Genomic DNA, 23,778 nt, shown 5'->3' with positions numbered 1-23,778 from the left:
CCCCCACTGACCCCTGCCTCTGCTCCTTGCCTCCCCTCCCCAGAACCCGCCCTGCCCCCACTGCCTCCCCAAAGGTCCACCTCATCCTGGGAACCGTGAAGACAGCTGCCTGCCTCCTCGCCCTCCCTCCCAGCTGAGCTCAGCCCGGCTCCCCTCACACCAGCCTCTGCAGCCAGCCACCAGGAGGGCAGCTACCAGCCAGCCAAAGCCCCCCCACGACCTCCTCACCCAGGCCCTCTTGGGTGCCCCGCCCTGACTCACCGCCCCAGCCCAGGGTCCTGGGGGTGCTGGCGGGCCTGGCTGGGGCCCCACTCCGGGGAAAGATGAGGCCAGATCATGGCGACAGACCCCTCGGGCTCACTGGCCAGAGGAAGGGGGTGGCCAGGTGGGGCTGGAAGACCCTCCAGCCGCTGGTCCTGGCGGAGGCTAACAGTGGCCCCAAAAGAAACAGGAAGGTCAACATGCCGGCCCGGATGCACAGCTCGGAACGCTCCAGACCCTCCCCTCTTGCCAGACACGAGGGCAGCCACACCGAGACCCCAGCCCCAGGCCACACCCACAGACAGAGCCACCGGAGACCAGGCTGGGATGGGGATGACGCTTGGGAACCCACCAGGGACCCCGGCTGCCCCCGAACCCTCTGGACTCTCAGACACTGCCTGACTGGCATCTCCAGAGCGCACTGTGGAAGCCTCCCAGCCCCGTGTCCGCTGGTGAAGGTGGTGGAGGACTCTGGGGACATGGCACAGCACCCACACAGTACCAGCCCTGCCGGACGCCCACAGGTGAGCCCTAGATGTGACCTGCATCCAGCATGGGTTGGGAAAGGCAGCCCCAACACCCCTCAATCCAGGCTTGGGGCAAAGGGGAGCGGTGGGCAGGTGCCTTGGCCAAGGAGACCCCTGCCCAGGGCTACCAGACCCCTCCTCACAGGCAGGGCATCCAAATTTTCTGTGTCATGCACTAGCAATGTGCTCCCCTGTGACTCCAGACAGGACAGGCTGGACCTCCAACTCTGCCCTACAGGCAGGAAAACAGGCAGCCCTGGGAGGCTGGACAGAGTGCAACTGGGCCTAACTGGGAAGGATGTGGCTTCTTGTTCCCATCCCCAGGCACCTTTAAAATGAGCTTAGCCTGGCACCCAGGCAGGAACACTTAGTCCCCACACTCCCTCTAGAAAACGACCAAGAGGACCCCACCCTCTGGGTCACCCACCAAGGCCCTGGGGTACCCTGGGCCACAGCCATGAGCTGCCCCCACAGGGAGGCTCAGGTGCAGCTGCTGGCTCTGCTCACCCCCTGCACCCCCCAACCCAGACACCCTGACACCCCCAGGCTGTGGGAAAATGGCAAAGGACCACAGTGCCCTGCCCGCCCGCCTGCTGCAGGGAGAACGGCTCCCTCAGACCCAGAGCGCTCTCGCTCAGGCCGGCATGGGCATGCGCTCACAGAGAAGCTCGAGGCTGCCAGCGCACACAGGAAACGCCTTCTTCCGAGCCCACGTGCTGCACGTGTCTGCAGAATATTAACCTTTCAGGGGCTTTTCTCTCCTCATTAAAAGACTCCACAGTGTGGTCTGCATGGCGAGGGGACACACCGTGCTCCCAGGGGCAGGTCAAGGACGGCCCCCACTGGTGACACCACAAGAACAGAGGGGCCCACAATTCCTCTACGGGAAACAGGGACAGAGGGCCAGACATGCCCGGCCCAACAGGTCAAACATCATCTCTTATTTTGGGCCAGTGCAGACAACACGCCACGGGCACCGCCTTCACTGCTTGATCAAGGGTCGCTAAAAGTTGAGATTTCAGTCGGGCGTGGTGGCTCACACCTGTAATCCCAGCACTTTGTAATCCCAGCACTTTGGGAGGCCGAGGCGGGCAGATCACAAGGTCAGGAGTTTGAGACCAGCCTGGCCAATATGGTGAAACCCCGTCTCTACTTAAAATGCAAAAATTAGCTGGGTGTGGTGGTGGGCACCTGTAATTCCAGCTACTTGGGAGGCTGAGGCAGGAGAATCACTTGAATCCGGGAGGCAGAGGTTGCAGTGAGCCGAGATCACACCACTATACTCCAGCCGGTGTGACAGAGCAAGACTCCGTCTCAAAAAAAAAAAAAAAAAACAAGTTGAGATTTTAGTCAGGCATGCTGGCTCACGCCCATGATCCTAACGCTTTGGGAGGCCGAGGCAGGTGGATCCCTTGAGCTCAGGAGTTCAAGACCAGCCTGCACAACATGATGAAACTCCATCTCTACAAAAAATACAAAAATTAGCCAGGCATGGTGGCGCACACTTGTGGTCCCAGCTACGTAGGGGGCTGAGTTTGGAGGATCCCTTGAGCCCAGGAGGTCAAGGCAAGCCACACAGGTGCCAAGGCAAGAGACCAAGGGCACAAGCTGTTCCGGTATAATAAAGAAAATATACACAATAAGAATATGTGAGAAATAGATTATAGATATGATTACATATACTATTAATCACAGTTGTAGCATTCCTCTTTATTCCAATATTATAATAATCTTTGTTCTACAACTATAACCCAGGAAAAACCAGGTCACACAGAGACAGGGAGCTGAAGGGACACGGTGAGAAGTGACCAGCAGACAAGTGTGAGCCCGTCACGCCCGGACAGGGCCACTAGAGGGCTCCCCGGTCCAGCGGTAATGCCAGCGCCTGGGAAGACGCTCGCTACTTAGCGAACCTCGGTCTAGCGCTAGTGCCAGTGCCTAGAAAAGGCACCCGTTACTCAGCAGACCAGGAAGGGGGTCTCCCTTTCCCCGGGGAGTTAGAGAAGACTCTGGTCCACCACCTCTTGCGGAAGACCTGCCATCAGTCAGGCCCGCCCGCAGCCATCCGGAGGCCTGACCGTCTCCCTGTGACGCTGTGCTTCCGCGGTCACGCTCCTGGTCTGCTTTCACGTTCTGCCCTGTACATCTGGCTCCGCCTTCTAGATAGCAGTAGCAGAATTAGTGAAAGTACTAAACTCTTTGAAATGCATAGAATAACGACATAAGCTGTCCTCTCGTTCTGCCTCGGCTGCCAAACAGGGAAGGGCCTCCTGTCCGGTGGACACGTGACTCGCGTGACCTTACCTATCATTGGAGATGGCTCACGCTCCATACCCTGCCCCCTTGTCTTGTATCCAATACATAACAGCGCAGCCAGGCATTCGGGACCACTACCGGTCTCCGCGTCTAGGTGGTAGTGGTCCCCCCCGGGCCCAGCTGTCTTTTCTTCTATCTCTTTGTCTTGTGTCTTTATTTCTATGATCTCTCATCTCCACACACAAGGCGAAAAATCCACACGCCCAGTAGGGCTGGACCCTACAGTTACAGTGAGCCATGATGGCACCATTGCACTCCACACTGGGCAACAGAGCAAGATTCTGTCTCCATTAAAAAAAAAAAAAAGTTGAGATTTCACATATAGAAAACATTTGAGACAGGATCTGGCTCCCTTGCCCAGGCTGGAGTGTGGTGGCTCCATCATGGCTCACTGTAGCCTCCACCTGCCGGGCTCAGGCAATCCTCCCACCTCAGCCTCCTGAGCAGCTGGGACCAAAGGTGTGCATCACCACACCAGGTAGTGTTTTGTATTTTTTGTGAGATGGGGTCTCACTATGTTGCCCAGGCTGGGCTCAAGAGATCCACCCCTCAGCCTCCCAAAGTGCTGGGATTGTAGGCGGAAGCCGCCGCACCCGGCAGTAACGCGTGTTAAGTAAACCTGTTCGTTAGCATTCCACCTCCCGTGAGCCTCGGGAAACACCAGGCTTCGGAAGTGATGCAGGCAGTCACGGAAGCGCTGGGCATCAGGGCACGGTTGGCATCCAGCACGGGATGGGGACAGAGTCCTGCAGAGGGCTTCACACCTGGCCCCAGCGACGCGATTCCCTACTGGGACCCACCTGCCCTGCAGCTGCCACCCCAGCCAGCAGGTGTGACCCCTGGTCACGGGCCACCCGGCCCAGAGCACAGAGACGGACACACGTCCCGCCCACAGAGACACCAGCAGCACGAAATTCAGAAATAAAGATATAATGAAAGACTTTTTGTTTTCCACAATAGGTTAAATACATACAATTGGTAAATTATAGAGCAATTCTGAATAAACCGATGGAAAAACAAACAAAGAGGAGCGCGCGCGGGCTGGGCTTGTCTGCCGCCCGCCTCTGGACACGGTGGGTTTCTTGCCGGCGGCCGCGACCCACCTCGACGCGATGCACCTGCGGCACATCCCACCCGGGCGAAGTCACGGAACCGACGGAGAAGAGGGGAGACGGCCGGACCCGGGGAGCCCCTGCCGGCTCAGGCGTCGTTCCCGGGCCGGGGTCCCCCTCTGCCATCTTCCGTGGAGAGCGAACCCCGGGCCGGCGCCGTTACCTACGGTGAAGACCGGCGCAGGGGGCGCGGGATGGGATGTGAGCGGGGCCCCGAGCGCACGGGGCCAGCCTGCCGGTCGTGGCGGCCTCCCGCAGGGACTCCGGTCCTCCGCCTTCCGCCAGCGCAGGACGGGCTCTGGGCCACCGGACTTAAGGAATTCGGGGGAGCGGCTCTGCGGGTACCCGAGGCCCCCGCGCCTGCAGCCCCGAGGGGCGCCCAGGAGGCCCCGCCCCGCCCTCCCCCCCGCGGCCGCCGCGGTCAAGGGCGACACCTTGTGGTCGGAGCGGGCAGGTCCTGGCTCCACGACCGCCGAAGGCCCCGCGCACTTTCTAGAAGGAGCGCGTTTCCCCCTGACTGTAAACACGTTCGCAAATGCTGGGACCAAAGCCCATCTCCCTGGATGCTGAGCCACGGCTGTCGCTGCCCGCTAAGCCCCGTCACCGCACGGCCAGGCCCGGCCAGCTCCACGCGCCCGCCTCCCCCGCCGGAGCCCGCAGCCCCAGGAGCGCACGCGCAGCCGCGTCGGCAGCGAGTCTGTTCCTAAGTGACCACATCTAACAGAATGAAAAACGGGTTTACTAAAACAGCTCCAAAGACAACACGGAAGAGAAGCTACAAACCCAGCGCACGAGCGGCCCATCCACGCCGGCCCCAGGGGCGCGAGGCCGGGGCAGGCCTGAGTCTCGGGTCTCCTCCAAAGCCCGGTCACACATTTTGGTTTTCGCTTCCCCTTTCAGGCTTTTAAACGCTCAACCCAGGAGCCTGGTGGGTCCGCCGGTGCCGGGCAGTGTGTCCAGCCTGCCCAGGTCACGCTCTGGCGCGCGGTGCCCTCGCTGGCGCCTTGGGTCTGGGCGCCCGGGCCTCACTCCTGCGCGATGCTCCTCAGCACGTACTTGACCGTGTAGGCAAAGGCTGCAAACCCGACTATAACAAACAAGTTCGCCAGGGCGCCGCCCAGGAGTCCGTGGTGCCGGTTGGCCTGCTGGAGCCCCGCGAGGTTCGGGACGGCCCCCGGCGCATGCCCGTTGAGAAGCTGAATCCCATTCTGTGCGAGGTGCGTCTCCCCGTCTGGAACCACGTCTGGCAAGGGAAGAGTCTGGGGTTTGCTACTGAGTTCGTCTTGTGCTTTCTGTTTTTGTTTAATTTCCTAAGAGAGAAACAGCGAGAAACGCAGCTGGTCTCCAACCAGCGCCTCAGGACCAGCACTCCGGTCCTCAGGAGCTCACAGTCCACCACCAAGAACCCAGCCCTAGGCCGTGTCACATCCCGACCCCATCTCACAGGTGGGGGCCCGAGCGTGGCTGGCCTCACCGGCCCTGTGCCTCTTGGCCCCTGCACTCAGGCAGACCAGAGTAAGGCTGAGCCACAGAGGCCGAGACCAGGGAGCACTCCAGTCCCACACGGCAGCTGCTGTGCCTCCCAGCCATCCCCCGACCACCCAGGTGGCCGCTCAGGCCCACGAGTGGAAAAGGCCCAGCTCCCCGCCCGCCAGCACAGCTGTCCGCAGGCCACCCCCCAGGGCCCAGGCCTTCTGCCTCCCCCGCCTCGGGGCTCCTGGGGGAGAGGAGCCACACCCTGAGGAGGTCTGCAGCTTCAGGACCCAGATTTTACTCTTTGGAAAGAGGTGAAACTGAAGTGTTTTAACACAGGGGAAGGCGAAACCCATTTCCGACTTTCTCTTTCTTACCTCCACAACTTCAGGAAATAATTCACAAAAGACTTTATCTTTCAAATTGAACGCTAAACTCTGCGCTGCCAGTTGTCTTTTCTAGGAAGGAAGAGAATGGAATCAGCCAGAAAACTAATTTCAATTCTTTCAAAATTATAAAAGCAGATGATTTGAAAGTCAAGGGTTGCAGTCTTCATGCTGCAGAAAGCACTTAATAAGCACACTCTTCACAGCAAACTCAGTCTTATAAAGGCTTCTTAATCTTCTCATCAATTAATGATATCACACTCGATTCCTATTAAAAATAGAAAAATAAACACCAGCTAACAAAAGCACTGTGCTCCCGGCTGAAAAGGCCCCCGCCGTCTGTGCGACTGGCACTGCCTCGGCCCACCCCAAGATCCCGAGGAGGAGCCACTGGCGGGTGTGGATGAGGCTGGAGGTGAAGAAAAGCAAGACCGAGAGACAGCGGGGAACACGAGGCCACAGAGCGGAGCAGTCTCCACCACGGTGCCTGGGACAAGGGGTGCCTGGGACAAGGTGGGAACTCCACCCAGCCCCGCCTGCTGAGAAGAAAGGCAGCTGCAACTCAGGAACAGAACACAGCCCCAGACACAAGGCTGATGGCCCACAAGGGAGAGGCGCTCGAAAGCTCACCGTGAAGTCCGACGTCTCTATACTGCCCAGGGTGGGGCCCTTCTCCACCATGAAGCTCAGGAGCCCGGTCAGGATGGTGGAGACAGACCAGGCTGGGTTCCACGTGTCCGGGTGGAAATCCGTGATAGAAAGACACAGCCTGCGAAACAGGGGCCCTGTCAGTGCACACTCCCCACTGCGGCCAGAAAGCTTCCACGGCACCCTCCAGGCACCTTACCTGGTGTTGCACTTAAATCTTCCATTGGGAGTTATCATATAAATACTAGGAGGTTTGAAAGGAAATTCTCTGGGAAAAATTAGTTTTCCATGATAATAGCCACCTACATGGAAACAAAACAAAGAGCCTTGTCGTCCTCCACAGCAGGGGCTCCTGGAGACCTTGTCCCCATCCCCACACCACCCGCCCCCCAGCTCAGCTCCTGAGTCCTCACTGCCCTTCCGTGCTGAGCCGGCTCCCAGACTCAGTCCCCCACTGACCTTACTCTCCTGTGCCACTCCTGTCATGACCCACCCACCGTCATGACCACCCAGACCCAATGCCCCTCCCCACCCACCCTACCCGTACCCACATGACTGGACCCAGACCCCCCACTTCCCCGGGAGCTCAAGACCCCCACAGCTACCGCACACCTCTCCCCCTGGAGCGTCCACACACCCACACCAAGAGCAGAGGGTCGGGAGAGGCAGGCAGGCCTCCTTGCAACACCCTCAGCACATCAGGAGCTCCAGGCCCAGCTGAGGCCGCCCCTCCCAGGACTCAGGTCCAGACCCAGCGACTCTCCAGCATTGTTCGCTTCCCCGACCAACCGCACCCAAAGGCCAGCAAAACCCACCTCAAACACACCACTCTCCACCACACCCCCCTCCAAGTTCTGCCAAATGCCCCCGCCCTGACCTGAACCCCTGGATTCGGGCCTCATCCATGGCTGTTCCCACGTCCTCCCCTCCCAAGCTCTCGAATCCACCCGACCAGGCTTTCTCCCTGGCCTACCAAACCTGACCTGAAGGTCGACCTCAGGGTCACCCACACGTACCCACTGGTGGTGTGTTTTTTTTTTTTTTTTTTTTTTTTGAGACAGAGTCTCGCTCTGTCACCCAGGCTGGGGTGCAGGGGCGTAACCTCTGCCTCCCGGGTTCAAGCGATTATCCTGCCTCAGTCGCCTGAGTAGCTGGAACTTGAGTAGCTGGAACTACAGGCGCCTGCCACCACACCTGGCTAATTTTTTTTAAATTTTAGTAGAGATGGGGTTTTACCGTGTTAGCCAGGATGGTCTCTATCTCCTGACCTCATGATCCGCCCGCCTCGACCTCCCAAAGTGCTGGGATTACAAGCGTGAGCCATCTCGCCCGGCCCTCCCACTGGTTTCTGACCACCCAACGGCATAGCCTTATCAGGGGCCACTCCTGGCTCTGCCTCTCCAAGGCCCCAACCTGGTCTAGCTCCTCCCTCCCCACCCCCTCTTCCCACTCCAGCCAGCCCCTCTTCACCCACCCAAGCACAGGGCGCTCTCCCCTTAGTCCTGGCATCTTCCTGGAGTCGCCCCAGTTTCACGGCCTCCCATCAGGAGTCCTGGAATGGCTGCTCAGCCACTGCCCCCACGGTGCACCCACAGGCCCCCTGCACACTCCAGGCCACTACACTGACCGTCCACAGCACAGCGCCCAGACGCCCCCATCCAGGACAGAATTCCGGCCACTTCCACCAAATGGCAACTTGGAAACTCCATCCTCCTGGTACCACACCCACGCAATGAGCAAATCCTGTTGGCTCCACCTTCAAATCAATCTAGATCCGCACACCCTGCATGGCCTCCCCCGGCCCTGCTCCCGGACCCTCCACAAGCTGCCTCGTGGCAGCCCCGCCCCAGCCCGAGGCCCACACCCTGGCTGCCCAGGCTGCACCTGGAGTTGGTTGGAAATTCAGAGCTTGGGGCCAACCCCAACCAGAGCACAAGTGCATGAGCCAGGACTCCCCGGCCACACCTGCATGCGTGTGCGCATGTCTATGCGTGTGCATGCCGTCAGGACGCGCGTGCGTGCATGTGTGTTGCATGTGCGTGTGTGTGCATGCCATAAGGACACATGCATGTATGTCTATGTGTGTGCATGTGCATGCCATCAGGTTTGAGGAGCACTGGCCTCTGTCCTCCCTTCGGGCTCCCTGTGCACAATCCTGCCCCAATGCGAGTTCCCAAATCGTCGCGGGCTCTTCTGCTCCACAGCCAGCCTGTGTAGGATGCAGCACCCCTGCCCCTAGGGCGCTTCACGTCTTGCAGGGAACTCTCATCGTTTTAGGCCACCTCGGGATCCACTCTGAATCTAGGCTGGACTTTCTCTGACCAGAAGCGGGGCTGTCACCCAGGACAATTTTCAGTTCACATCCCCCTTCCTCGAGCTGACCCACGCAGACGCCCATGCTACGCACTGTACCCTGGTGACCCCCCCGTGTCCCCACAGGCCCCACGCCCCACATGGACTATGCAGCCACAAAACAAGAGTCCCCCACAGTCACAGTGTGGCCACACGGCAGCCACACCACAGAGACCCCCCCCAGTCACAGCGTGACCACACCGCAGATTCCACTTTATTCTTTTTTTTTTTTGAGACGGAGTCTCACTGAGTCGCCCAGGCTGGGGTGCAGTGGCCAGATCTCAGCTCACTGCAAGCTCCGCCTCCCGGGTTCATGCCATTCTCCTGTCTCAGCCTCCCGTGTAGCTGGGACTACAAGCGCCGCCACCGCGCCCGGCTAAGTTTTGTATTTTTAGTAGGGATGGAGTTTCACCGTGTTAGTCAGGATGGTCTCGATCTCCTGACCTCGTGATCCGCCCATCTCGGCCTCCCAAAGTGCTGGGATTACAGGCGTGAGCCACCGCGCCCGGCCCACTTTATTCTTTAGAAAAATTGTTTTAACTGTTCCAGGTCCTTTGCCTTTTCATGTAAATTTTAGAATAAGCCTGTGTAGTACAGAAACTGAGATTTTGTTACGACTGTGTGAAATCTACAGATTAACTCAAGGGGAATTATTTAACAACATTTGCAGGAAGCCAGCTCTGAACTGTCAGAGTGGGCATGCCTGGGCAGAACAGCCACGGAGCCCAGTGCACGGAGGGGACACAGCTAACGCACGCCAGGCCAGAATGACATGGACCTGGCACAGAAGCCACCAAGAAGGCAGGAAGAGGGGTCAGAAATCCCCAAGTCAGGAAGCCATCGTCAGCAGCATCAGATACCAGAGGCTAAGAAACTGAGGACTGAGAATAGCCCCTTGGCAAGTGGCAGTTCAGAGGGGTTCCCTGGAGACTGAAGGAGAGCAGAGGGCAGGGCTGCAAACAGCAGAAGGCATCCCCCAGCGAGGGGAGGGCCGCAGGGATGGGAGCAGCAGTGCCAGAGGGGAAAAGGGAGGGGCAGTAGGAACACACCTGCCTCTGAAGTGAGGCTTTCCTGAGACCCAGGACCAGCACAGAGCCACACAACGGAAGGAATGGGAAGGGACCAGGATAAGTGCACAAGTGACAGGGTTGGGGCCGGCAACGGCCCCACCACACGCAGGGGCTGCCCCTCTTCTCTCAACTGTGTCCAGCCCTGTCGGGGGAGCAGCTTTTCTCCACCAGCAACTGACCTGGCTGGTGATGCTGAGGGAGGCGGGGTGTAGATACAGAACTAATATTCATCATTTATTTCAAAAAAACTAAAATCACAAAACAAAAGTAAAGCTGGCATAATTTTGCTTGTCAAAGACCACCACTCATTTTTTGTTTTTTTTTTGAGACAGAGTTTCGATCTTGTCACCCAGGCTGGAGTGCAGTGGCGCGATCTCGGCTCACTGCAAGCTCTGCCTCCTGGGTTCAAGCGATTCTCCTGCCTCAGCCTCCCGAGTAGCTGGGACTACAGGCGCCCACCACCACGCCCGGCTAATTTTTTGTGTTTTTTTAGTAGAGACGAGGTTTCACCATATTAGCCAAGACAGTCTCAATCTCCTGATGAGTTCTGCTCTTGTCACCCAGGCTGGACTGCAACAGCATGACCTCGGCTCACTGCAACCTCTGCCTCCAGGGTTCAAGTGATTCTCCTGCCTCAGCCTCCCGAGTAGCTGGGACTACAGGCATGAGCCACCATGCCCGGCTAATTTTGTATTTTTAGTAGAGATGGAGTTTCTCCATGTTGGTCAGGCTGGTATCGAACTCCTGACCTCAGGTGATCCGCCCGGTTCAGCCTCCCAAAGTGCTGGAATTACAGGCGTGAGCCACTGCGCCCAGCAGTGGTTGATTCTTCAAATCAGCTGAAGGCACACAGACTCATCGTAACAAGTAACACGCCCTGGACACTGCTCCCGGGCCTTATCTCGCCATGGCCTGCTGGCATCCCCAGCGCTGTCACGGTCCATGGCGCTAGGATCAAGTGCCTGCCCTACAGATGGGCTCCTGCCCTCCGGCTGCCCTGGTTGCAGATGAACCCAGAACTGGGATTCCTGGGCCAAAGGAGAGTCCACGGGTGTGGCTGTGAGAACTCGGCCAAAGTGCCTTCAGGAGAGCCTTTTCTTTTTTTTTTTTGAGACGGAGTCTGGCTCTGTCGCCCGGGCTGGAGTGCAGTGGCTGGATCTCACTCACTGCAAGCTCCGCCTCCCGGGTTCCCGCCATTCTCCTGCCTCAGCCTCCCGAATAGCTGGGACTACAGGCGCCGCCACCTCGCCCGGCTAGTTTTTGTATTTTAGTAGAGACGGGGTTTCACCGTGTTAGCCAGGATGGTCTCGATCTCCTGACCTCGTGATCCGCCCGTCTCGGCCTCCCAAAGTGCTGGGATTACAGGCGTGAGCCACCGCGCCCGGCCAGGAGAGCCTTTTTCATTCTTACCCACCCACAACCCTCTGACAGTCCAAAGCAGGGGTTTGCAAACCACCTTCTAGCAGCAGCACTTTCCTCTAGTGAAATCTCACCCAAAGCCTCCACACACAGGCAAACAGAGCCTGCTGCTCCAGCCACCTGAAGCCGGGGACCTGCGGCTGGACAGCCAAATGCTGACCTGGCCCTGCTGTGCCTTGCACTTGCCGGTGGGACAGTATCCATGGGCACGCTGACTCCTGACCTGGCCCAGACCAAGGCTGGCGCCCGCCTCCACCAAAGGCCCCAGAAACTTGCTGACAGCTCCAGCATCTACTCTGTAAATGACACCCAGGACTCTAGGTGGTGTCTGCTGACCTAGAGGGGTCAGGCTGCTGGATCGGCCTTGGTAGCTAATGAAGGACTGAGGTGCTGGGCAGGTCCTGCAGCCTCCCAAAGCCCCAGATGCCACCACACAGGGGTACTTCCGCTTAGCTCAGAGACCGTCCTGGGGATCGCGAGACCCTGGGGGCGCCCAGCACAGAGGGCATATTGAATACATATGTCTCTCCTTTGATGATATGCACCAGGTCTTAAGAAACAGTAGAACAGGCCAGCTTCAGTGTTTACCCCAGTCTGGTTTTCTCGGCTGTGGCCCTATGGTGTCAGAGGCTGGTGAACACAGACGCTACAGGCGGCCCCGTGGGCTGAGACACATCAGCAGAGCAAACACTTCCAGCGCGTGAAAAAGCAGACAAGGATGAGTTCCAACTAAGCCAATTCAACTAGCGCACATCCAAAGTAGAAAGGCTGCTGTTTGCAAATAAAAGATGTTGAACAGGCAAGGTTGATCCAGAATATAAAAACGGCCTGGTGTTCTTCTACCTAAGTACAGAATCCTTACCTTCGTAAGGGGTCATCTCTGGGCCTCGGACGACATAGTGCCTAAGGGAGAGAAGAAAATTACTTGGGATTTGGAGACAGCAAATTCTCCAAAACCTGAAGCATTCCAAGCCTGGGGTTTATAGGACCCAGTCAAAATTACATTCACATTCAGGCAGTGAACAGATGCAGGTGAAATGTCACACAGCCACACAGCTTCAAAGCTCCCAGTCTCTTCTACTGTGGGTGCTTTCAGTCTCTTTGTAACAGGATCTTAAAGACTATACTTTATATGTTTATCATAAAATACCTTTGTTTCTACAATATAGTTAATCCTAATTATTAATAACTGAAATCTTAAATAAATTTTAATTTCACAGTACGTTACTAAGATGTACTTGAAGACGGTAATCCCAGCACTTTGGAAGGACATGGTGGGAAGATCACTTGAGCCCAGGAGTTTGACACCAGCCTAGGCAACACAGCAAGACCTCACCTTTATTTTAAAAAAAAACAGCCAGGCGTGGTAGTGCATGCCTGTGGTCGCGGCTACTCATGAGGCTGAGGCGGGAGGATGCCTGAGCCAGGAGTTTCAGGCTGCAGTGAGCTATGGCTGCTGCCACATCCCATCTGCACAACAGAGTGAGACCCTATCTCCAAGGAAAAAACGATGTACTTTAAAATGTATATTCTTTTTTTTTTTTTTTTTTTTTTTTTTTGAGACGGAGTCTCGCTCTGTCGCCCAGGCTGGAGTGCAGTGGCCGGATCTCGGCTCACTGCAAGCTCCGCCTCCCGGGTTCACGCCATTCTCCTGCCTCAGCCTCCCGAGTAGCTGGGACTACAGGCACTGCCACCTCGCCCGGCTAGTTTTTTTGTATTTTTTAGTAGAGACGGGGTTTCACCATGTTAGCCAGGATGGTCTCGATCTCCTGACCTCGTGATCCGCCCGTCTCGGCCTCCCAAAGTGCTGGGATTACAGGCTTGAGCCACCGCGCCCGGCTAAAATGTATATTCTTAAATGTACTTATACATAATGTGTTTTCTGGTATCACACACACAGGCTAAACAGAACACAGCCAGTGATGTGGGGCCGGCTCTGTGCCCCAGCCGTTTTTCATGCTCCTGGAAAAACCATGAGTGACTTAAGCAGCTGTCCTGGAGAAGGAACAGGAACTGCCGTGATTGTCCCCAAAACCACAGTCCCCACACGGAGCTCACCCTCAGACCAGGGGCAGCAGCAAACTGACTAACCCCTCCTCCACACAAATAAACAAGGCTTCTGCTTCACGGAAAGAGGTGTCTGGGCTTTACAGATTCCCAAACCAAACAGAAGCGCACAGAGATGGAAAGTAAAGCCAGCTAGAAATGCCAGAAACCAGACACGGCTTCAACTGCCAACACCAGCCAACACCAGCCAGCATCTTTCCCCTTGCTCTCCCCCAGGACATGTGTGACATCAGTTTAAAACTAACGGGGGCCCAGGCTTAGTGGCTCACATCTGTAATCCCAGCGCTCCGGGAGGCCGAGGTGGGTGGATCACCTGAAGTCAGGAGTTCGAGACTAGCCTGGTCAACATGGCGAAACTCCGTCTCTACTAAAAATACAAAAATTAGGCTGGGCGCGGTGGCTCACACCTGCAATCCCAGCACTTTGGGAGGCCGAGGCAGGTGGACTGCCTGAGGTCAGGAGTTCGAGACCAGCCTGGGCAATACGGTGAAACTCCATCTCTACTAAAAATACAAAAATTAGCTGGTCATGGTGGCGCACACCTGTAATCCCAGCTCGGGAGGCTGAGGCAGGAGAATTGCTTGAATCTGGAAGACGGAGGTTGCAGTGAGCCGAGATGGCGCCGCTGCACTCCAGCCTGAGGGACAAAAATACTCAAAAGAAAATACTAATGGGATGATGTGATGCGTGCTATCTGCCAGCTGATATGTTTTCTTCAAAAAATGCCATTATCATGTGTCAGTGGCCCAGGAACCCAGTGACTCCGAGCTCAGCACACGATGCACCCAGGAGTGTGGCCTTAAGTTGTTCCTGTACCCAATTCCTGTGCCCAAGCTGCGAACACTGGGAAGAAATAAAGAAGTCACTCTCTTCCTGAGACAGAGCCTAGCAGCCTTGGGGCGGCCGAGACAAGATGGGATCCATGTGGCCCACAGCGCACCCCACAGGCCTTTCCTGGGAAAGCACGCTTCTCTCAGGGAGGGGAGAGACCTGTGGAGGCCCTGCCAGGGGCTCCCGCAGCACAGGCCTGACACTGACATTGTCCTCCCGGGTCAGGTGCCACCACCTGACAACCGGGGCTTACTGCCTCAACAGTACACGCAACGTGGTCTACGCTGAGCCCCTGCTCTCCTGGAAGTCCGGTATTTTGGTATTTTGGCAGGTGCCAGGCAGAGGATGCCTAGGACCAGCCCCATAAAGTTCCTGGGCCTTCCCCTAAAACGTTTCGGTTTCCAATGAGCTTCTCTGGTCAACATTCCACACGCGCCGTCCAAACCCAAGCCTGCTGCTGGGAATGGAGCACAGAGACTTTGCCCCACGTGCCTCTTCCACTGCTGTTTTCTCTCCATAATTTGTGTGTGTGCGTGCGTGTGTGCGTGCACACGCGCGCGCGCGCGTGTGTGTGTGTGGCGGAGTCTCGCTCTCTCCAGGCTGGAGTACACTGGCGCGATCTCAGCTTACCGCAACCTCCACCTCCCGGGTTCAAGCAATTCTCCTGCCTCAGCCTCCCAAGTAGCAAGTAGCTTAGATGACAGGCACACGTCACCATGCCCAGCTAATTTTTGTATTTTTAGTAGAGAACGGGTTCCACCATGTTGGCCAGGCTGGTCTCGATCTCCTGACCTCGTGATCCACCGGCTTCGACCTCCCACAGTGCTGGGATTACAGGCTGAGCCCCCGCGTCCAGCCTCTCTCCGTAATATTAATGGTGAGTATTTCTTTGTGACTCATCCAACCTGCACAGGGTCTTGGGGATGCCTGACCCACAGACTTGTGGGAAACGATTCCCCACACGATGAAGGCGTCCTCACAACCAGGGAGGCGGCGGCTACCGTGGAACTTGTCCCTCGCACCTGCCAGCAATGTCCTGGGGGGCCACATCTGATTTTCAGCACTGGGGGCAGAGAGCACTCTGGTGGCCAAGGGGCTCTGCCTCACCCTGGGTATCCTCCACCTGCCTGGGCTGGGCCTCCTCTGTGAGCCAGAGAAGCTGGACCCCTGACCAAGCAGAAACACACTTCCTTTCAACTCACTGAAGTATCTTTTCTCTGGCATTTAAAAAATTAGGCCAGGCATGGTGGCTCATGCCTGTAATCCCAGCACCTTAGGAGGCTGAGGCAGGCAGATCACCTGGGATAAGGAGTTTGAGACCAGCCTGACCAATGTGGTGAAACCGCATCTCTACTAAGACAGGAGAATTGCTTGAACCTGGGAGGCAGAGATCACAGTGAGCCGAGATCATGCCATTGCACTCCAGCCTGGGCAACAGAGCAAGACTGTGTCTCAAAAAAATAAATAAGGCTGGACGCAGTGGCTCACGCCTATAATCCCAGAACTTTGGGAGGTTGAGGCGGGCGGATCACGAGGTCAGGAGATTAAGACCATCCTGGCTAACACAGTGAAACCCCATCTCTACTAAAAATACAAAAACAAAAAACTAGCCGGGCATGGTGGTGGGCACCTGTAGTCCCAGCTACTCATGAGACTCAGGCCAGAGGATGGCGTGAACCCGGGAGGCGGAGCTTGCAGTGAGCCGAGATCGCGCCACTGCACTCCAGCCTGGGCGATAGTGGTAGACTCTGTCTCAAAAAAATAAATAATTAAAAAATAAATAAATAACTTTTTTTTTTTTTCTTGAGACGGAATCTCGCTCTGTCCCCCAGGCTGGAGTGCAGTGGTATGATCTCGGCTCATTGCAAGCTCCGCCTCCCAGGTTCATGCCATTCTCCCGCCTCAGCCTCCCAAGCAGCTGGGACTACAGGCACCCGCCAACACGCCAGACTAATTTTTTGTACTTTTAATAGAGACGGGATCTCACCATGTTAGCCAGGATGGTCTCAATCTCCTGACCTCGTGATCTGCCTGCTTCGGCCTCCCAAAGTGCTGGGACTACAGGTGTGAGCCACCACGCCCGGCCATGACTTTTTTTTTTTAAAGATCAAAATATAAAACATCCTCATATTTTCCTTCCTTTTTTTTTTTTTTTTTTTTTTTTTTTGAGACAGAGTTTCACTCTTGTTGCCCAGGCTGGAGTGCAGTGGCGTGATCTCGGCTCACTGCAACCTCTGCCTCCCAGGTTCAAGAGATTCTCCCATCTCAGTCTCCTGAGTAGCTGGGATTACAGGTGCATGCCATCATGCCCAGCTAATTTTTGTATTTTTGGTAGAGACGGGGTTTCACCATGTTGACCAGGCTGGTCTCAAACTCCTGACCTCAGGTGATCTGCCCGCCTCAGCCTCCCAAAGTGCTGGGATTACAGGCGTGAGCCACCATGCCCGGGCTCTCACGCTTTATTTCTTACCAAATTACTAGCAGACCTGTCATGGCGGTGTTTCTACAGAGCGGTATGCACTCTCACACTCTATGCTTCAAAGGGGGAGAGTCACCATGAGGTGAACGCTTATGAGGCACAAGTCCTCTCGTTGCCAGCCTGAGGGTCGGGGCACCTGGCCCAAGCCAGTGCCAGGGACAGGAGTATCGGATCCTAGTCCAAGCCAAAACAGGCTGATTCCCGTATCCAGAAGCAAAGACCAGAGTCTGGAAAGGCAGTTTCTCCTCTAAGTGCCTGGAGCACACATCAGCAGCAGCTGTGAGCCCTGCATACCTGGACCCCTCCCCCAAGGACCCCACACCAGAGATTCTCTCCAGCCCCAGCCTGAGGCAACCTGGACCCCTCCCCCAAGGACCCCACACCAGAGATTCTTTCCAGCCCCAGACTCAATCAAGCAGGGTTCTGTGACATCCCCAGCATGCGTCCATTGGGAAAAGACCGGAGAGTGTCCACCGGCCTCTGGGCACCCACTCACCCCTGGGGAGGGTGCAGGAGCACCTTGCCAATGCCATGACTGGGGCACCAGGCTCACCCAGCCAGGCCAGCAGAGGCCTGCGTGGCAGCGAGAGTCAGTGCAAGGTGATCAGTGGCGCAGCCTTACCACTCCAGAATATTCGAAGGGAGGGGCTCGGCACAGATGTAGGGCACTGGGTCTTTCTTAATGCGAAGGTAGTCCTGCTTCAGCCTCTGGGTTGCTGTGGTTGGAGCCCTCTTATTGCTGGTGCTGCTCATCTGTTAAAAACAATGTCTACACTGACAAAGAAAAGTGCTGGCCACAGCTCTCCCCCCAACGCGGCTCCACTCCCGTTTCTGCAGCCCACCACTCATTCAGGGCCCAGCTGTAACGTACACACCTCAGCCCAGTCACCGAGAGTCACAGCTCACAGGTCACCCTGACTTGCCACCCGCCCAGATACCCAGAGGCCCTGCGGCTTCTCTTTTCCCATCTGTCCCGCCACCGCCTTCATTGACACAACGTACAGCTCAAGTACAAAGATGAGGAGAAACCCAAAGCCGGGCTCCCGTCCTCAAAGAACTCACACAGGGATACACTTACAGGGCCTGAGGTGGTGCTAAGGCCACAGCCTCAGACCAGCTCCTGAGGGCAGCTACTCGCACCTTCCAACTCTGAGCTCACTGACGGAGAATCCACACCATGGAAACGGGCAGGCACCACCGCCAGCCCCTCCACTGCACCCAGAAGCTGCCCAACGTTTACCACTGGCCACAAGCAATAGGAGCCGCAGAATGGGGAAGCCTCTGCGGCTGGAGTGACGAAGACGCTGGAGACTCCGAGGCATTCGCTGGGCAGAGGAGCAGCTGTCTTCCTGGTAGAAGGGGCCACAGGTGAACAGGCCACACCTGAGAAAGTCCAGTGTGCAGGGGCCCAAGCACAGTGAGGGCACGGATAAGACTGGCCAGGGAGGCAGAGCCAGGGCATAAGGGTTTCTTATTTTTTGTGAGACAAGGTCTTGCTCTGTCGCCCAGGCTGGAGTCACTGCAGCCTTGACCGCCTTGGCTCAAGCAATCCTACCACCCCAGCCTCCTGAGTAGCTGAGACTACAGACGCGTGCCACCACGCCTAGCTAATTTTTTATTTTTTGTAGAGATGGGATCTCACTGTGTTGCCCAAGCTGGTCTCAAACTCCTGGCCTCAAGTGATTCTCACGCCTCAGCCTCCCGAAGTGCTAGAATTACAGGCATGAGCCACTGCAACCTGGGCCCCACAGGGGTTTTGAGTCCAAGCCTTAAGGCAGATCGTATCTTCTGTTAGGAAGGTCACTCTGGTGGCTCCAGGTGGGACATTTAAGACAGCACTGCAGGCCGAGCACGGAGCGTGAGGCACCATCACGCAAGAGAAAAGGCTGGATCAGGGACCCCAAGGCCCCTCAGCCATGCCTGAGGCTGGGGAGAGGGGTGGTGATAAAAACAGGACTCCCCGATGCATCAGACTAGCTCCAACTCAAACCTCTTTTATTTATATTTATTTTTTTTAAGACAGAATCTTCACTGTTCACTGCCCAGGCTGGAGTGCAGTGGCGTGATCTCCGCTCACTGCAACCTCTGCCTCCCAGGTTCAAGCGATTCTCCTGCTTCAGTCACCCAAGCAGCTGGGATTACAGGCACTTGCCACCACACTAGGCAATTTTTTTTTGTATTTTTAGTAGAGACGGAGTTTCACCATGTTGGTCAGGCTGGTCTCGAACGCCTGACCTCAGGTAATCTGCCCACCTCAGCCTCCCAAAGTGCTGGGATTACAGGCGTGAGCCCCCCGTGCCCAGCCATGGCCACACGCTTTAATAAGGTCCCTGGACATCAGTGGTGATCAATAATGGCCAGTGACCAGTGATCTCCATCCTGACCTCCCAGTTTCCACAAACCTGAAGCCGACTCCATCAGCTTCCCTGCTGATATGCTTTGGCTGTGTCCCCATCCAAATCTGATCTTGAATTGTATTCCCGTAATCTCCCATGTCGAGGGAGGGACCTGGTGGGAATTTATCTTGAACTGTAATCCCCATAATCTCCCATGTTGAGGGAGGGACCTGGTGGGAGGTGATTGGATCGTGGAAGTGGTTTGCCCCAAGCCGTTCTCAGGAGAGCTGACGGTTTACAAGGCAGTGTTCGCTGCTCTTGACCGCTCTCTTGCCCGCTGCCATGTAAAACATGCCTCTTTCCCTTCCGCCATGGTTGTAAGTTTCCTGAGGCCTCCCTGGCCGTGCGGAACTGTGAGTCCATTAAACCCCTTTTCTTTATAAATTACTTTATTTATTTATTTTTTTATTTTTTGAGACAGAGTCTTGCTCTGTCGCCCAGGCTGGAGTGCAGTGGCCGGATCTCGGCTCACTGCAAGCTCCGCCTCCCGGGTTCACGCCAGTCTCCTGCCTCAGCCTCCCGAGTAGCTGGGACTACAGGCACCCGCCACCTCGCCCGGCTAGTTTTTTGTATTTTTTAGTAGAGACGGGGTTTCACCGTGTTAGCCAGGATGGTCTCGATCTCCTGACCTCGTGATCCGCCCGTCTCGGCCTCCCAAAGTGCTGGGATTACAGGCTTGAGCCACCGCACCCGGCCTTCTTTATAAATTACTGAGTCTCGGGTACATCTTTATAGCAGCATGAGAACCAACTCACACACCTGCAGACAGCCACACACTCTACCGCCCTTCAGTCTCCGCCTGCAAGAGATCTCCAGACTTGGACTCTCTGACTCGTTTATTCCTTCTCAGAGAATCATCACCAGTGGCCTGTTCAGTGTCTGTTCCCAACCTGAGGATGGCGATGGCCAGGGCTTGGCTGCTCACCCCACACCCAGGGCCTGGAGTGCAGAGCTCAGCCAGGGCACCCACAGCGTGCTCCCAAATGTGTAGCCGAGGCACCACCCCCGACCCTGCGTCTTGTTCTGGGGTCCCTGACTCTTGCAATCCTAGTTCACCACATCCTTCCCACTCCCATTATCCTCTCTAATGCAGAATGGCGTCACTTCTTCCATCAGCACCACAGCAGCCTCCCAACTCCCTCCATGAGTCCAGAAGGTCTGAGCTTCTAGTCTCTTCCCGTCTCAAGGCCCTCTTGTACCCCTAAGTCCTCCCATCTCAAGGCCCTCTTGTACCCCTAAGTCCACACACTGTTCTGATCACCCACTCCCCCAACCACCCTTCAGGATGCTCCACAGTCAAGCAAAGAAAAATCAACACCTCCTCCTGCCTGCCAGCCCCTTGACAGAGCGGCCCCAGTCAGCCCTACCCGTTTCCAACTCCCAGGACCCAGCACAGCCAGGGCCCCACTCCAAACCCCTGACCGACACACTCCTTCTCACTGCTGCTTCCCAGCCTAGACTCTACTGGAAACTCCCCTAGGCCCTTCCGGGCCACCGCCTTCAGAGGCCTCCCTGATTTCCCTGCCAAATGCCTCCCACTCTGTCACACATCACTGGCCTCCATGTGACCCCACACACCACGCAGGGCCCTTTCGGGCCCCAGCAGAGGCAAGGGCGGGCTCCTCTGCCTAAGGAGTGCCTCCCTAGGAGGGCCCTCACCAGGAACGGGGTTCTAGTCCTGCCCGGGAAGGAAGTGCTCCACACAGTGGCATCCCCAGCTCCTGGCTCAAGCCAATGGGCCAGGGATCTCCCCTCAGGCCAACACCTGGTGATGGACACAGCGATGACCCCAAGCAGCACTCTACACAGGCCGTCCTTTCAAACGCTCACCCTGAAGCTAACACTCTGCCATATACAAAATAATTCACTGGACAATTCAGGTACAGGTGTGTCTGGGCTTAGCTAAGTGGCCAGGCTGCGGGTTTAATGAAAGGTCATGGACAGCCACGCAAAAATAAAATAGATTCCATCAAGTCAGTCACAAGCAAGCTTCCCTCCCATACTTGCTTGGAGAGGCTTTTAAAATCATGTTCACGATTCAACTGCTGTTTCCCCAGACACCCTTCCTGAGCTTCACACAGAACAGCGTTCTCACGTCCCCCAAGGCGCCAGGGGGCGACTTCCCCCAATTCATCTCCTCCCAATATGACAGCAGGAAGGACAAGGAAAATAAAAATCCACAAAGGGGCTGGGCATGGTAGCTCACACCTGTAATCCCAGCACTTTGGGAGGCCGAGGTGGGCGGATCACCTGAGGTCGGGAGTTCGAGACCAGCCTGACCAACATGGTAAAACCCTGTCTCTACTAAAAATACAAAATTAGTCAGGTGTGCTGGCAAATGCCTATAATCCCAGCTACTCGGGTGGCTGAGACAGGAGTATCGCTTGAATCCAGGAGGTGGAGGTTGTGGTGAGCTGAGATCACGCCATTGCACTCCAGCCCGGGCAACAAGAGCGAAACTCCATCTCAAAAAAAAAAAAAAAAAATTAGCCGGGTGTGGTGGTGGGCACCTGTAATCCCAGCTACTCTGGAGGCTGAGGTGGGAGAATTACTTGAACTCCGGAGCCGGACACTGCAGTGAACTGAGATCATGCCACTGCACTCTAGCCAGGGAAACAGAGACCCTGTCTCCAAAAAAAAAAAAAAAAAATCCACAAAGGAAGCAAACTGTGAGAACAGAGTTTGAAGCATATGTGCCTCAGGTTCCCTTCAAACATCCCCACAGACAAGGGACACCAAGCACATCATCCTGCTGAGAGAAAGAGTTGGCGATTTTAAAACAAAAAGGTACAGAAAAAAAACGTTTACACGGAAACTGCATAAAAGCAGCGTGAATCACCGAGGGCAGCTGTGCCCAGGCGCTGAGACAGTGGCTGCCCAGCAGCTCTCACCCATCCCTCTTTGTCTGGACAGCTCTTTCCTGCTTAGGGATGTGGCAGGAAACCTTGGCCTGACCCATCTGCCAGGCGCGTGGCACGCCCAGGTCCAGGACTGCCACGGAAGTCTCTGCCTTCTCCACCAGACTGCTCCGAAGGCTGGATGGAAGCCCGGGCCGATGGAGGTGGGACACTCACCTGTAACGCACACATGCACCTGCCTGGCTCACCTGCCTGTCACTCACACATGTACCTGCCTAGAGCGGAGCTGCTAAGGACGTCAGCGGTGCCAGGCCGAGCAGATGACGGACTGTGAGTTCCGGGCACCCAGACCCAACCACGCCCTAGGCTCAGGTGCTGGACTTTTGGATTAAGCGAGATACTCACTTCTTCGGAAGCCAGATTACACCGTCTGTTTCCCCTGGGGCAGGACGCGGGGCCACCGACCTGCCCCAGCCAAGCCTGCTGTACGCTCCTCGCTGCCCTCCCACCGGGCTGAGGCCCGACCTTTCAGCCGCTTCCTATCTGGGTCTGGCAAGAGGGTGGCAACCGGACTTGAGTTAAATACACACGCACTAAATGGCAAGCATTGAAAAGGAGGCCAGGAGGTGACACCTGGCCAGGGGCTGAGAGGGTGCAGGGAATTGGCAGGTGTGGACGGCGAGGCCCGGCGCAGCTCAGGGACTTGTTCCGGGCTCGTGTCTTACTCCCGCCGGCCGGCGGTGGAGCCAGACTCCGGTCTCCCACTGTCACCGCCCGGGTTTCCCAGAAACGCTGGCCCCGAGCACCGTCCCGGGCACGCTCGTTTCTCTCGTGCCTCTCGGGGCAGTGTGGGGTCTAACAGTTCAGGGCGAGGCGGCGGCGGGCTCAACGGCAGCCCTCCCCCGACACAGACTCCCGGGATCCATTGACAAACCAGGATCGAGGCTGCCCGTCCTGGGGCAGCCGCAAGTGTCCCAACGGACGGGAGACCCGGCCTAGTGGTCAAGTCCCCGACCTGACCCTGACCCGGAGCTCCGGCAGCCCGCCGTAACCGACCTCGGGTTCCGCGCAGGCTCGGGCCAGGGCCCCGCGGGCGGCGGGCGCGAACGGAGAAGCGTCGCGCAGGGTCCCCCGCAGCCCCGGGCCGCCGCTGTGGCCGGCTCCGGCGGGGCGGTCGAGCGGGCCCGAGGACCCGGCGCAGGCCAGCGAGCGCGCTCACCTCTCCCTGTCGCTGCGCGTGGGCCGCCGCCGCGCTCAGGCTCGCCGTGGTCGAGGCCGGAGCAGGGTGCGGAAAAGCGGGGCCCGCGCCCGAAACAGCCACACCGCGCCGGGACTGGGCCCACCGAACCCGTCGCAGGGCCGCCGCCGCCTCAACCTCCAAGATGGCCGCTCGCGGGGCGGAACCAGCCTAGTTTCTGCTTCCGGTGCGCGTTCCCTGGGGGGCGGGGGCGCCGCTCTAGGCAGCCTGGAGGACCGCGCCCACGACTCTCTGTCGCCGCCGGCGCCGGTCGGGGGAGGGCGGGGCGGTCGGCGCGTGCGCACTGGCGGGCGGCTGCGGGCACCGTTAGTGGGCGCGAAAGCCC

General features: G+C 57.1%; 1 protein-coding gene across 11 annotated transcripts; it reads right to left on the bottom strand.

The window, feature by feature from the left end:
* Positions 1 to 4,934: 4,934 nt before the first annotated feature.
* On the bottom strand, positions 4,935 to 23,574 carry UBE2J2 (ubiquitin conjugating enzyme E2 J2). Of its 11 annotated transcripts, none has more exons than XM_065531206.1 (8): positions 23,415 to 23,574; positions 22,601 to 22,744; positions 17,564 to 17,694; positions 12,427 to 12,467; positions 6,923 to 7,025; positions 6,706 to 6,844; positions 6,067 to 6,147; positions 4,935 to 5,526 (listed from the first exon to the last, which is right to left on the bottom strand). In XM_065531206.1, exons 3-8 carry the CDS (start codon positions 17,692 to 17,694, stop codon positions 5,242 to 5,244), a joined length of 780 nt encoding a protein of 259 aa, XP_065387278.1. In that variant the 5' UTR covers positions 22,601 to 22,744; positions 23,415 to 23,574; the 3' UTR covers positions 4,935 to 5,241. The 11 variants fall into 11 exon arrangements, 10 of the variants coding, with proteins under 10 accessions (XP_065387278.1, XP_073879981.1, XP_015299596.2 ...); XM_074023880.1 differs by having other exon boundaries at positions 4,935 to 5,459; XM_015444110.3 differs by lacking the exon at positions 22,601 to 22,744 and adding an exon at positions 18,020 to 18,290.
* Between the last annotated feature and the right edge of the window lie 204 nt (positions 23,575 to 23,778).

The sequence above is a fragment of the Macaca fascicularis genome, chromosome 1 (assembly GCF_037993035.2).
Source record: "Macaca fascicularis isolate 582-1 chromosome 1, T2T-MFA8v1.1".
Taxonomy (NCBI): domain Eukaryota; kingdom Metazoa; phylum Chordata; class Mammalia; order Primates; family Cercopithecidae; genus Macaca; species Macaca fascicularis.
This window is presented reverse-complemented; position numbering and strand designations above follow the sequence as displayed.

Coding starts and splice junctions, on each gene's coding strand:
- UBE2J2 (XM_015444111.4), bottom strand. CDS start 17,694: ATGAGCAGCACCAGCAATAAGAGGGCTCCAACCACAGCAACCCAGAGG. Junction 12,468..17,563: donor CCTTCGAATATTCTGGAGTG/GTAAGGCTGCGC, acceptor TCTCTCCCTTAG/GCACTATGTCGTCCGAGGCC. Junction 6,148..6,705: donor TAGAGACGTCGGACTTCACG/GTGAGCTTTCGA, acceptor CTTCCTTCCTAG/AAAAGACAACTGGCAGCGCA.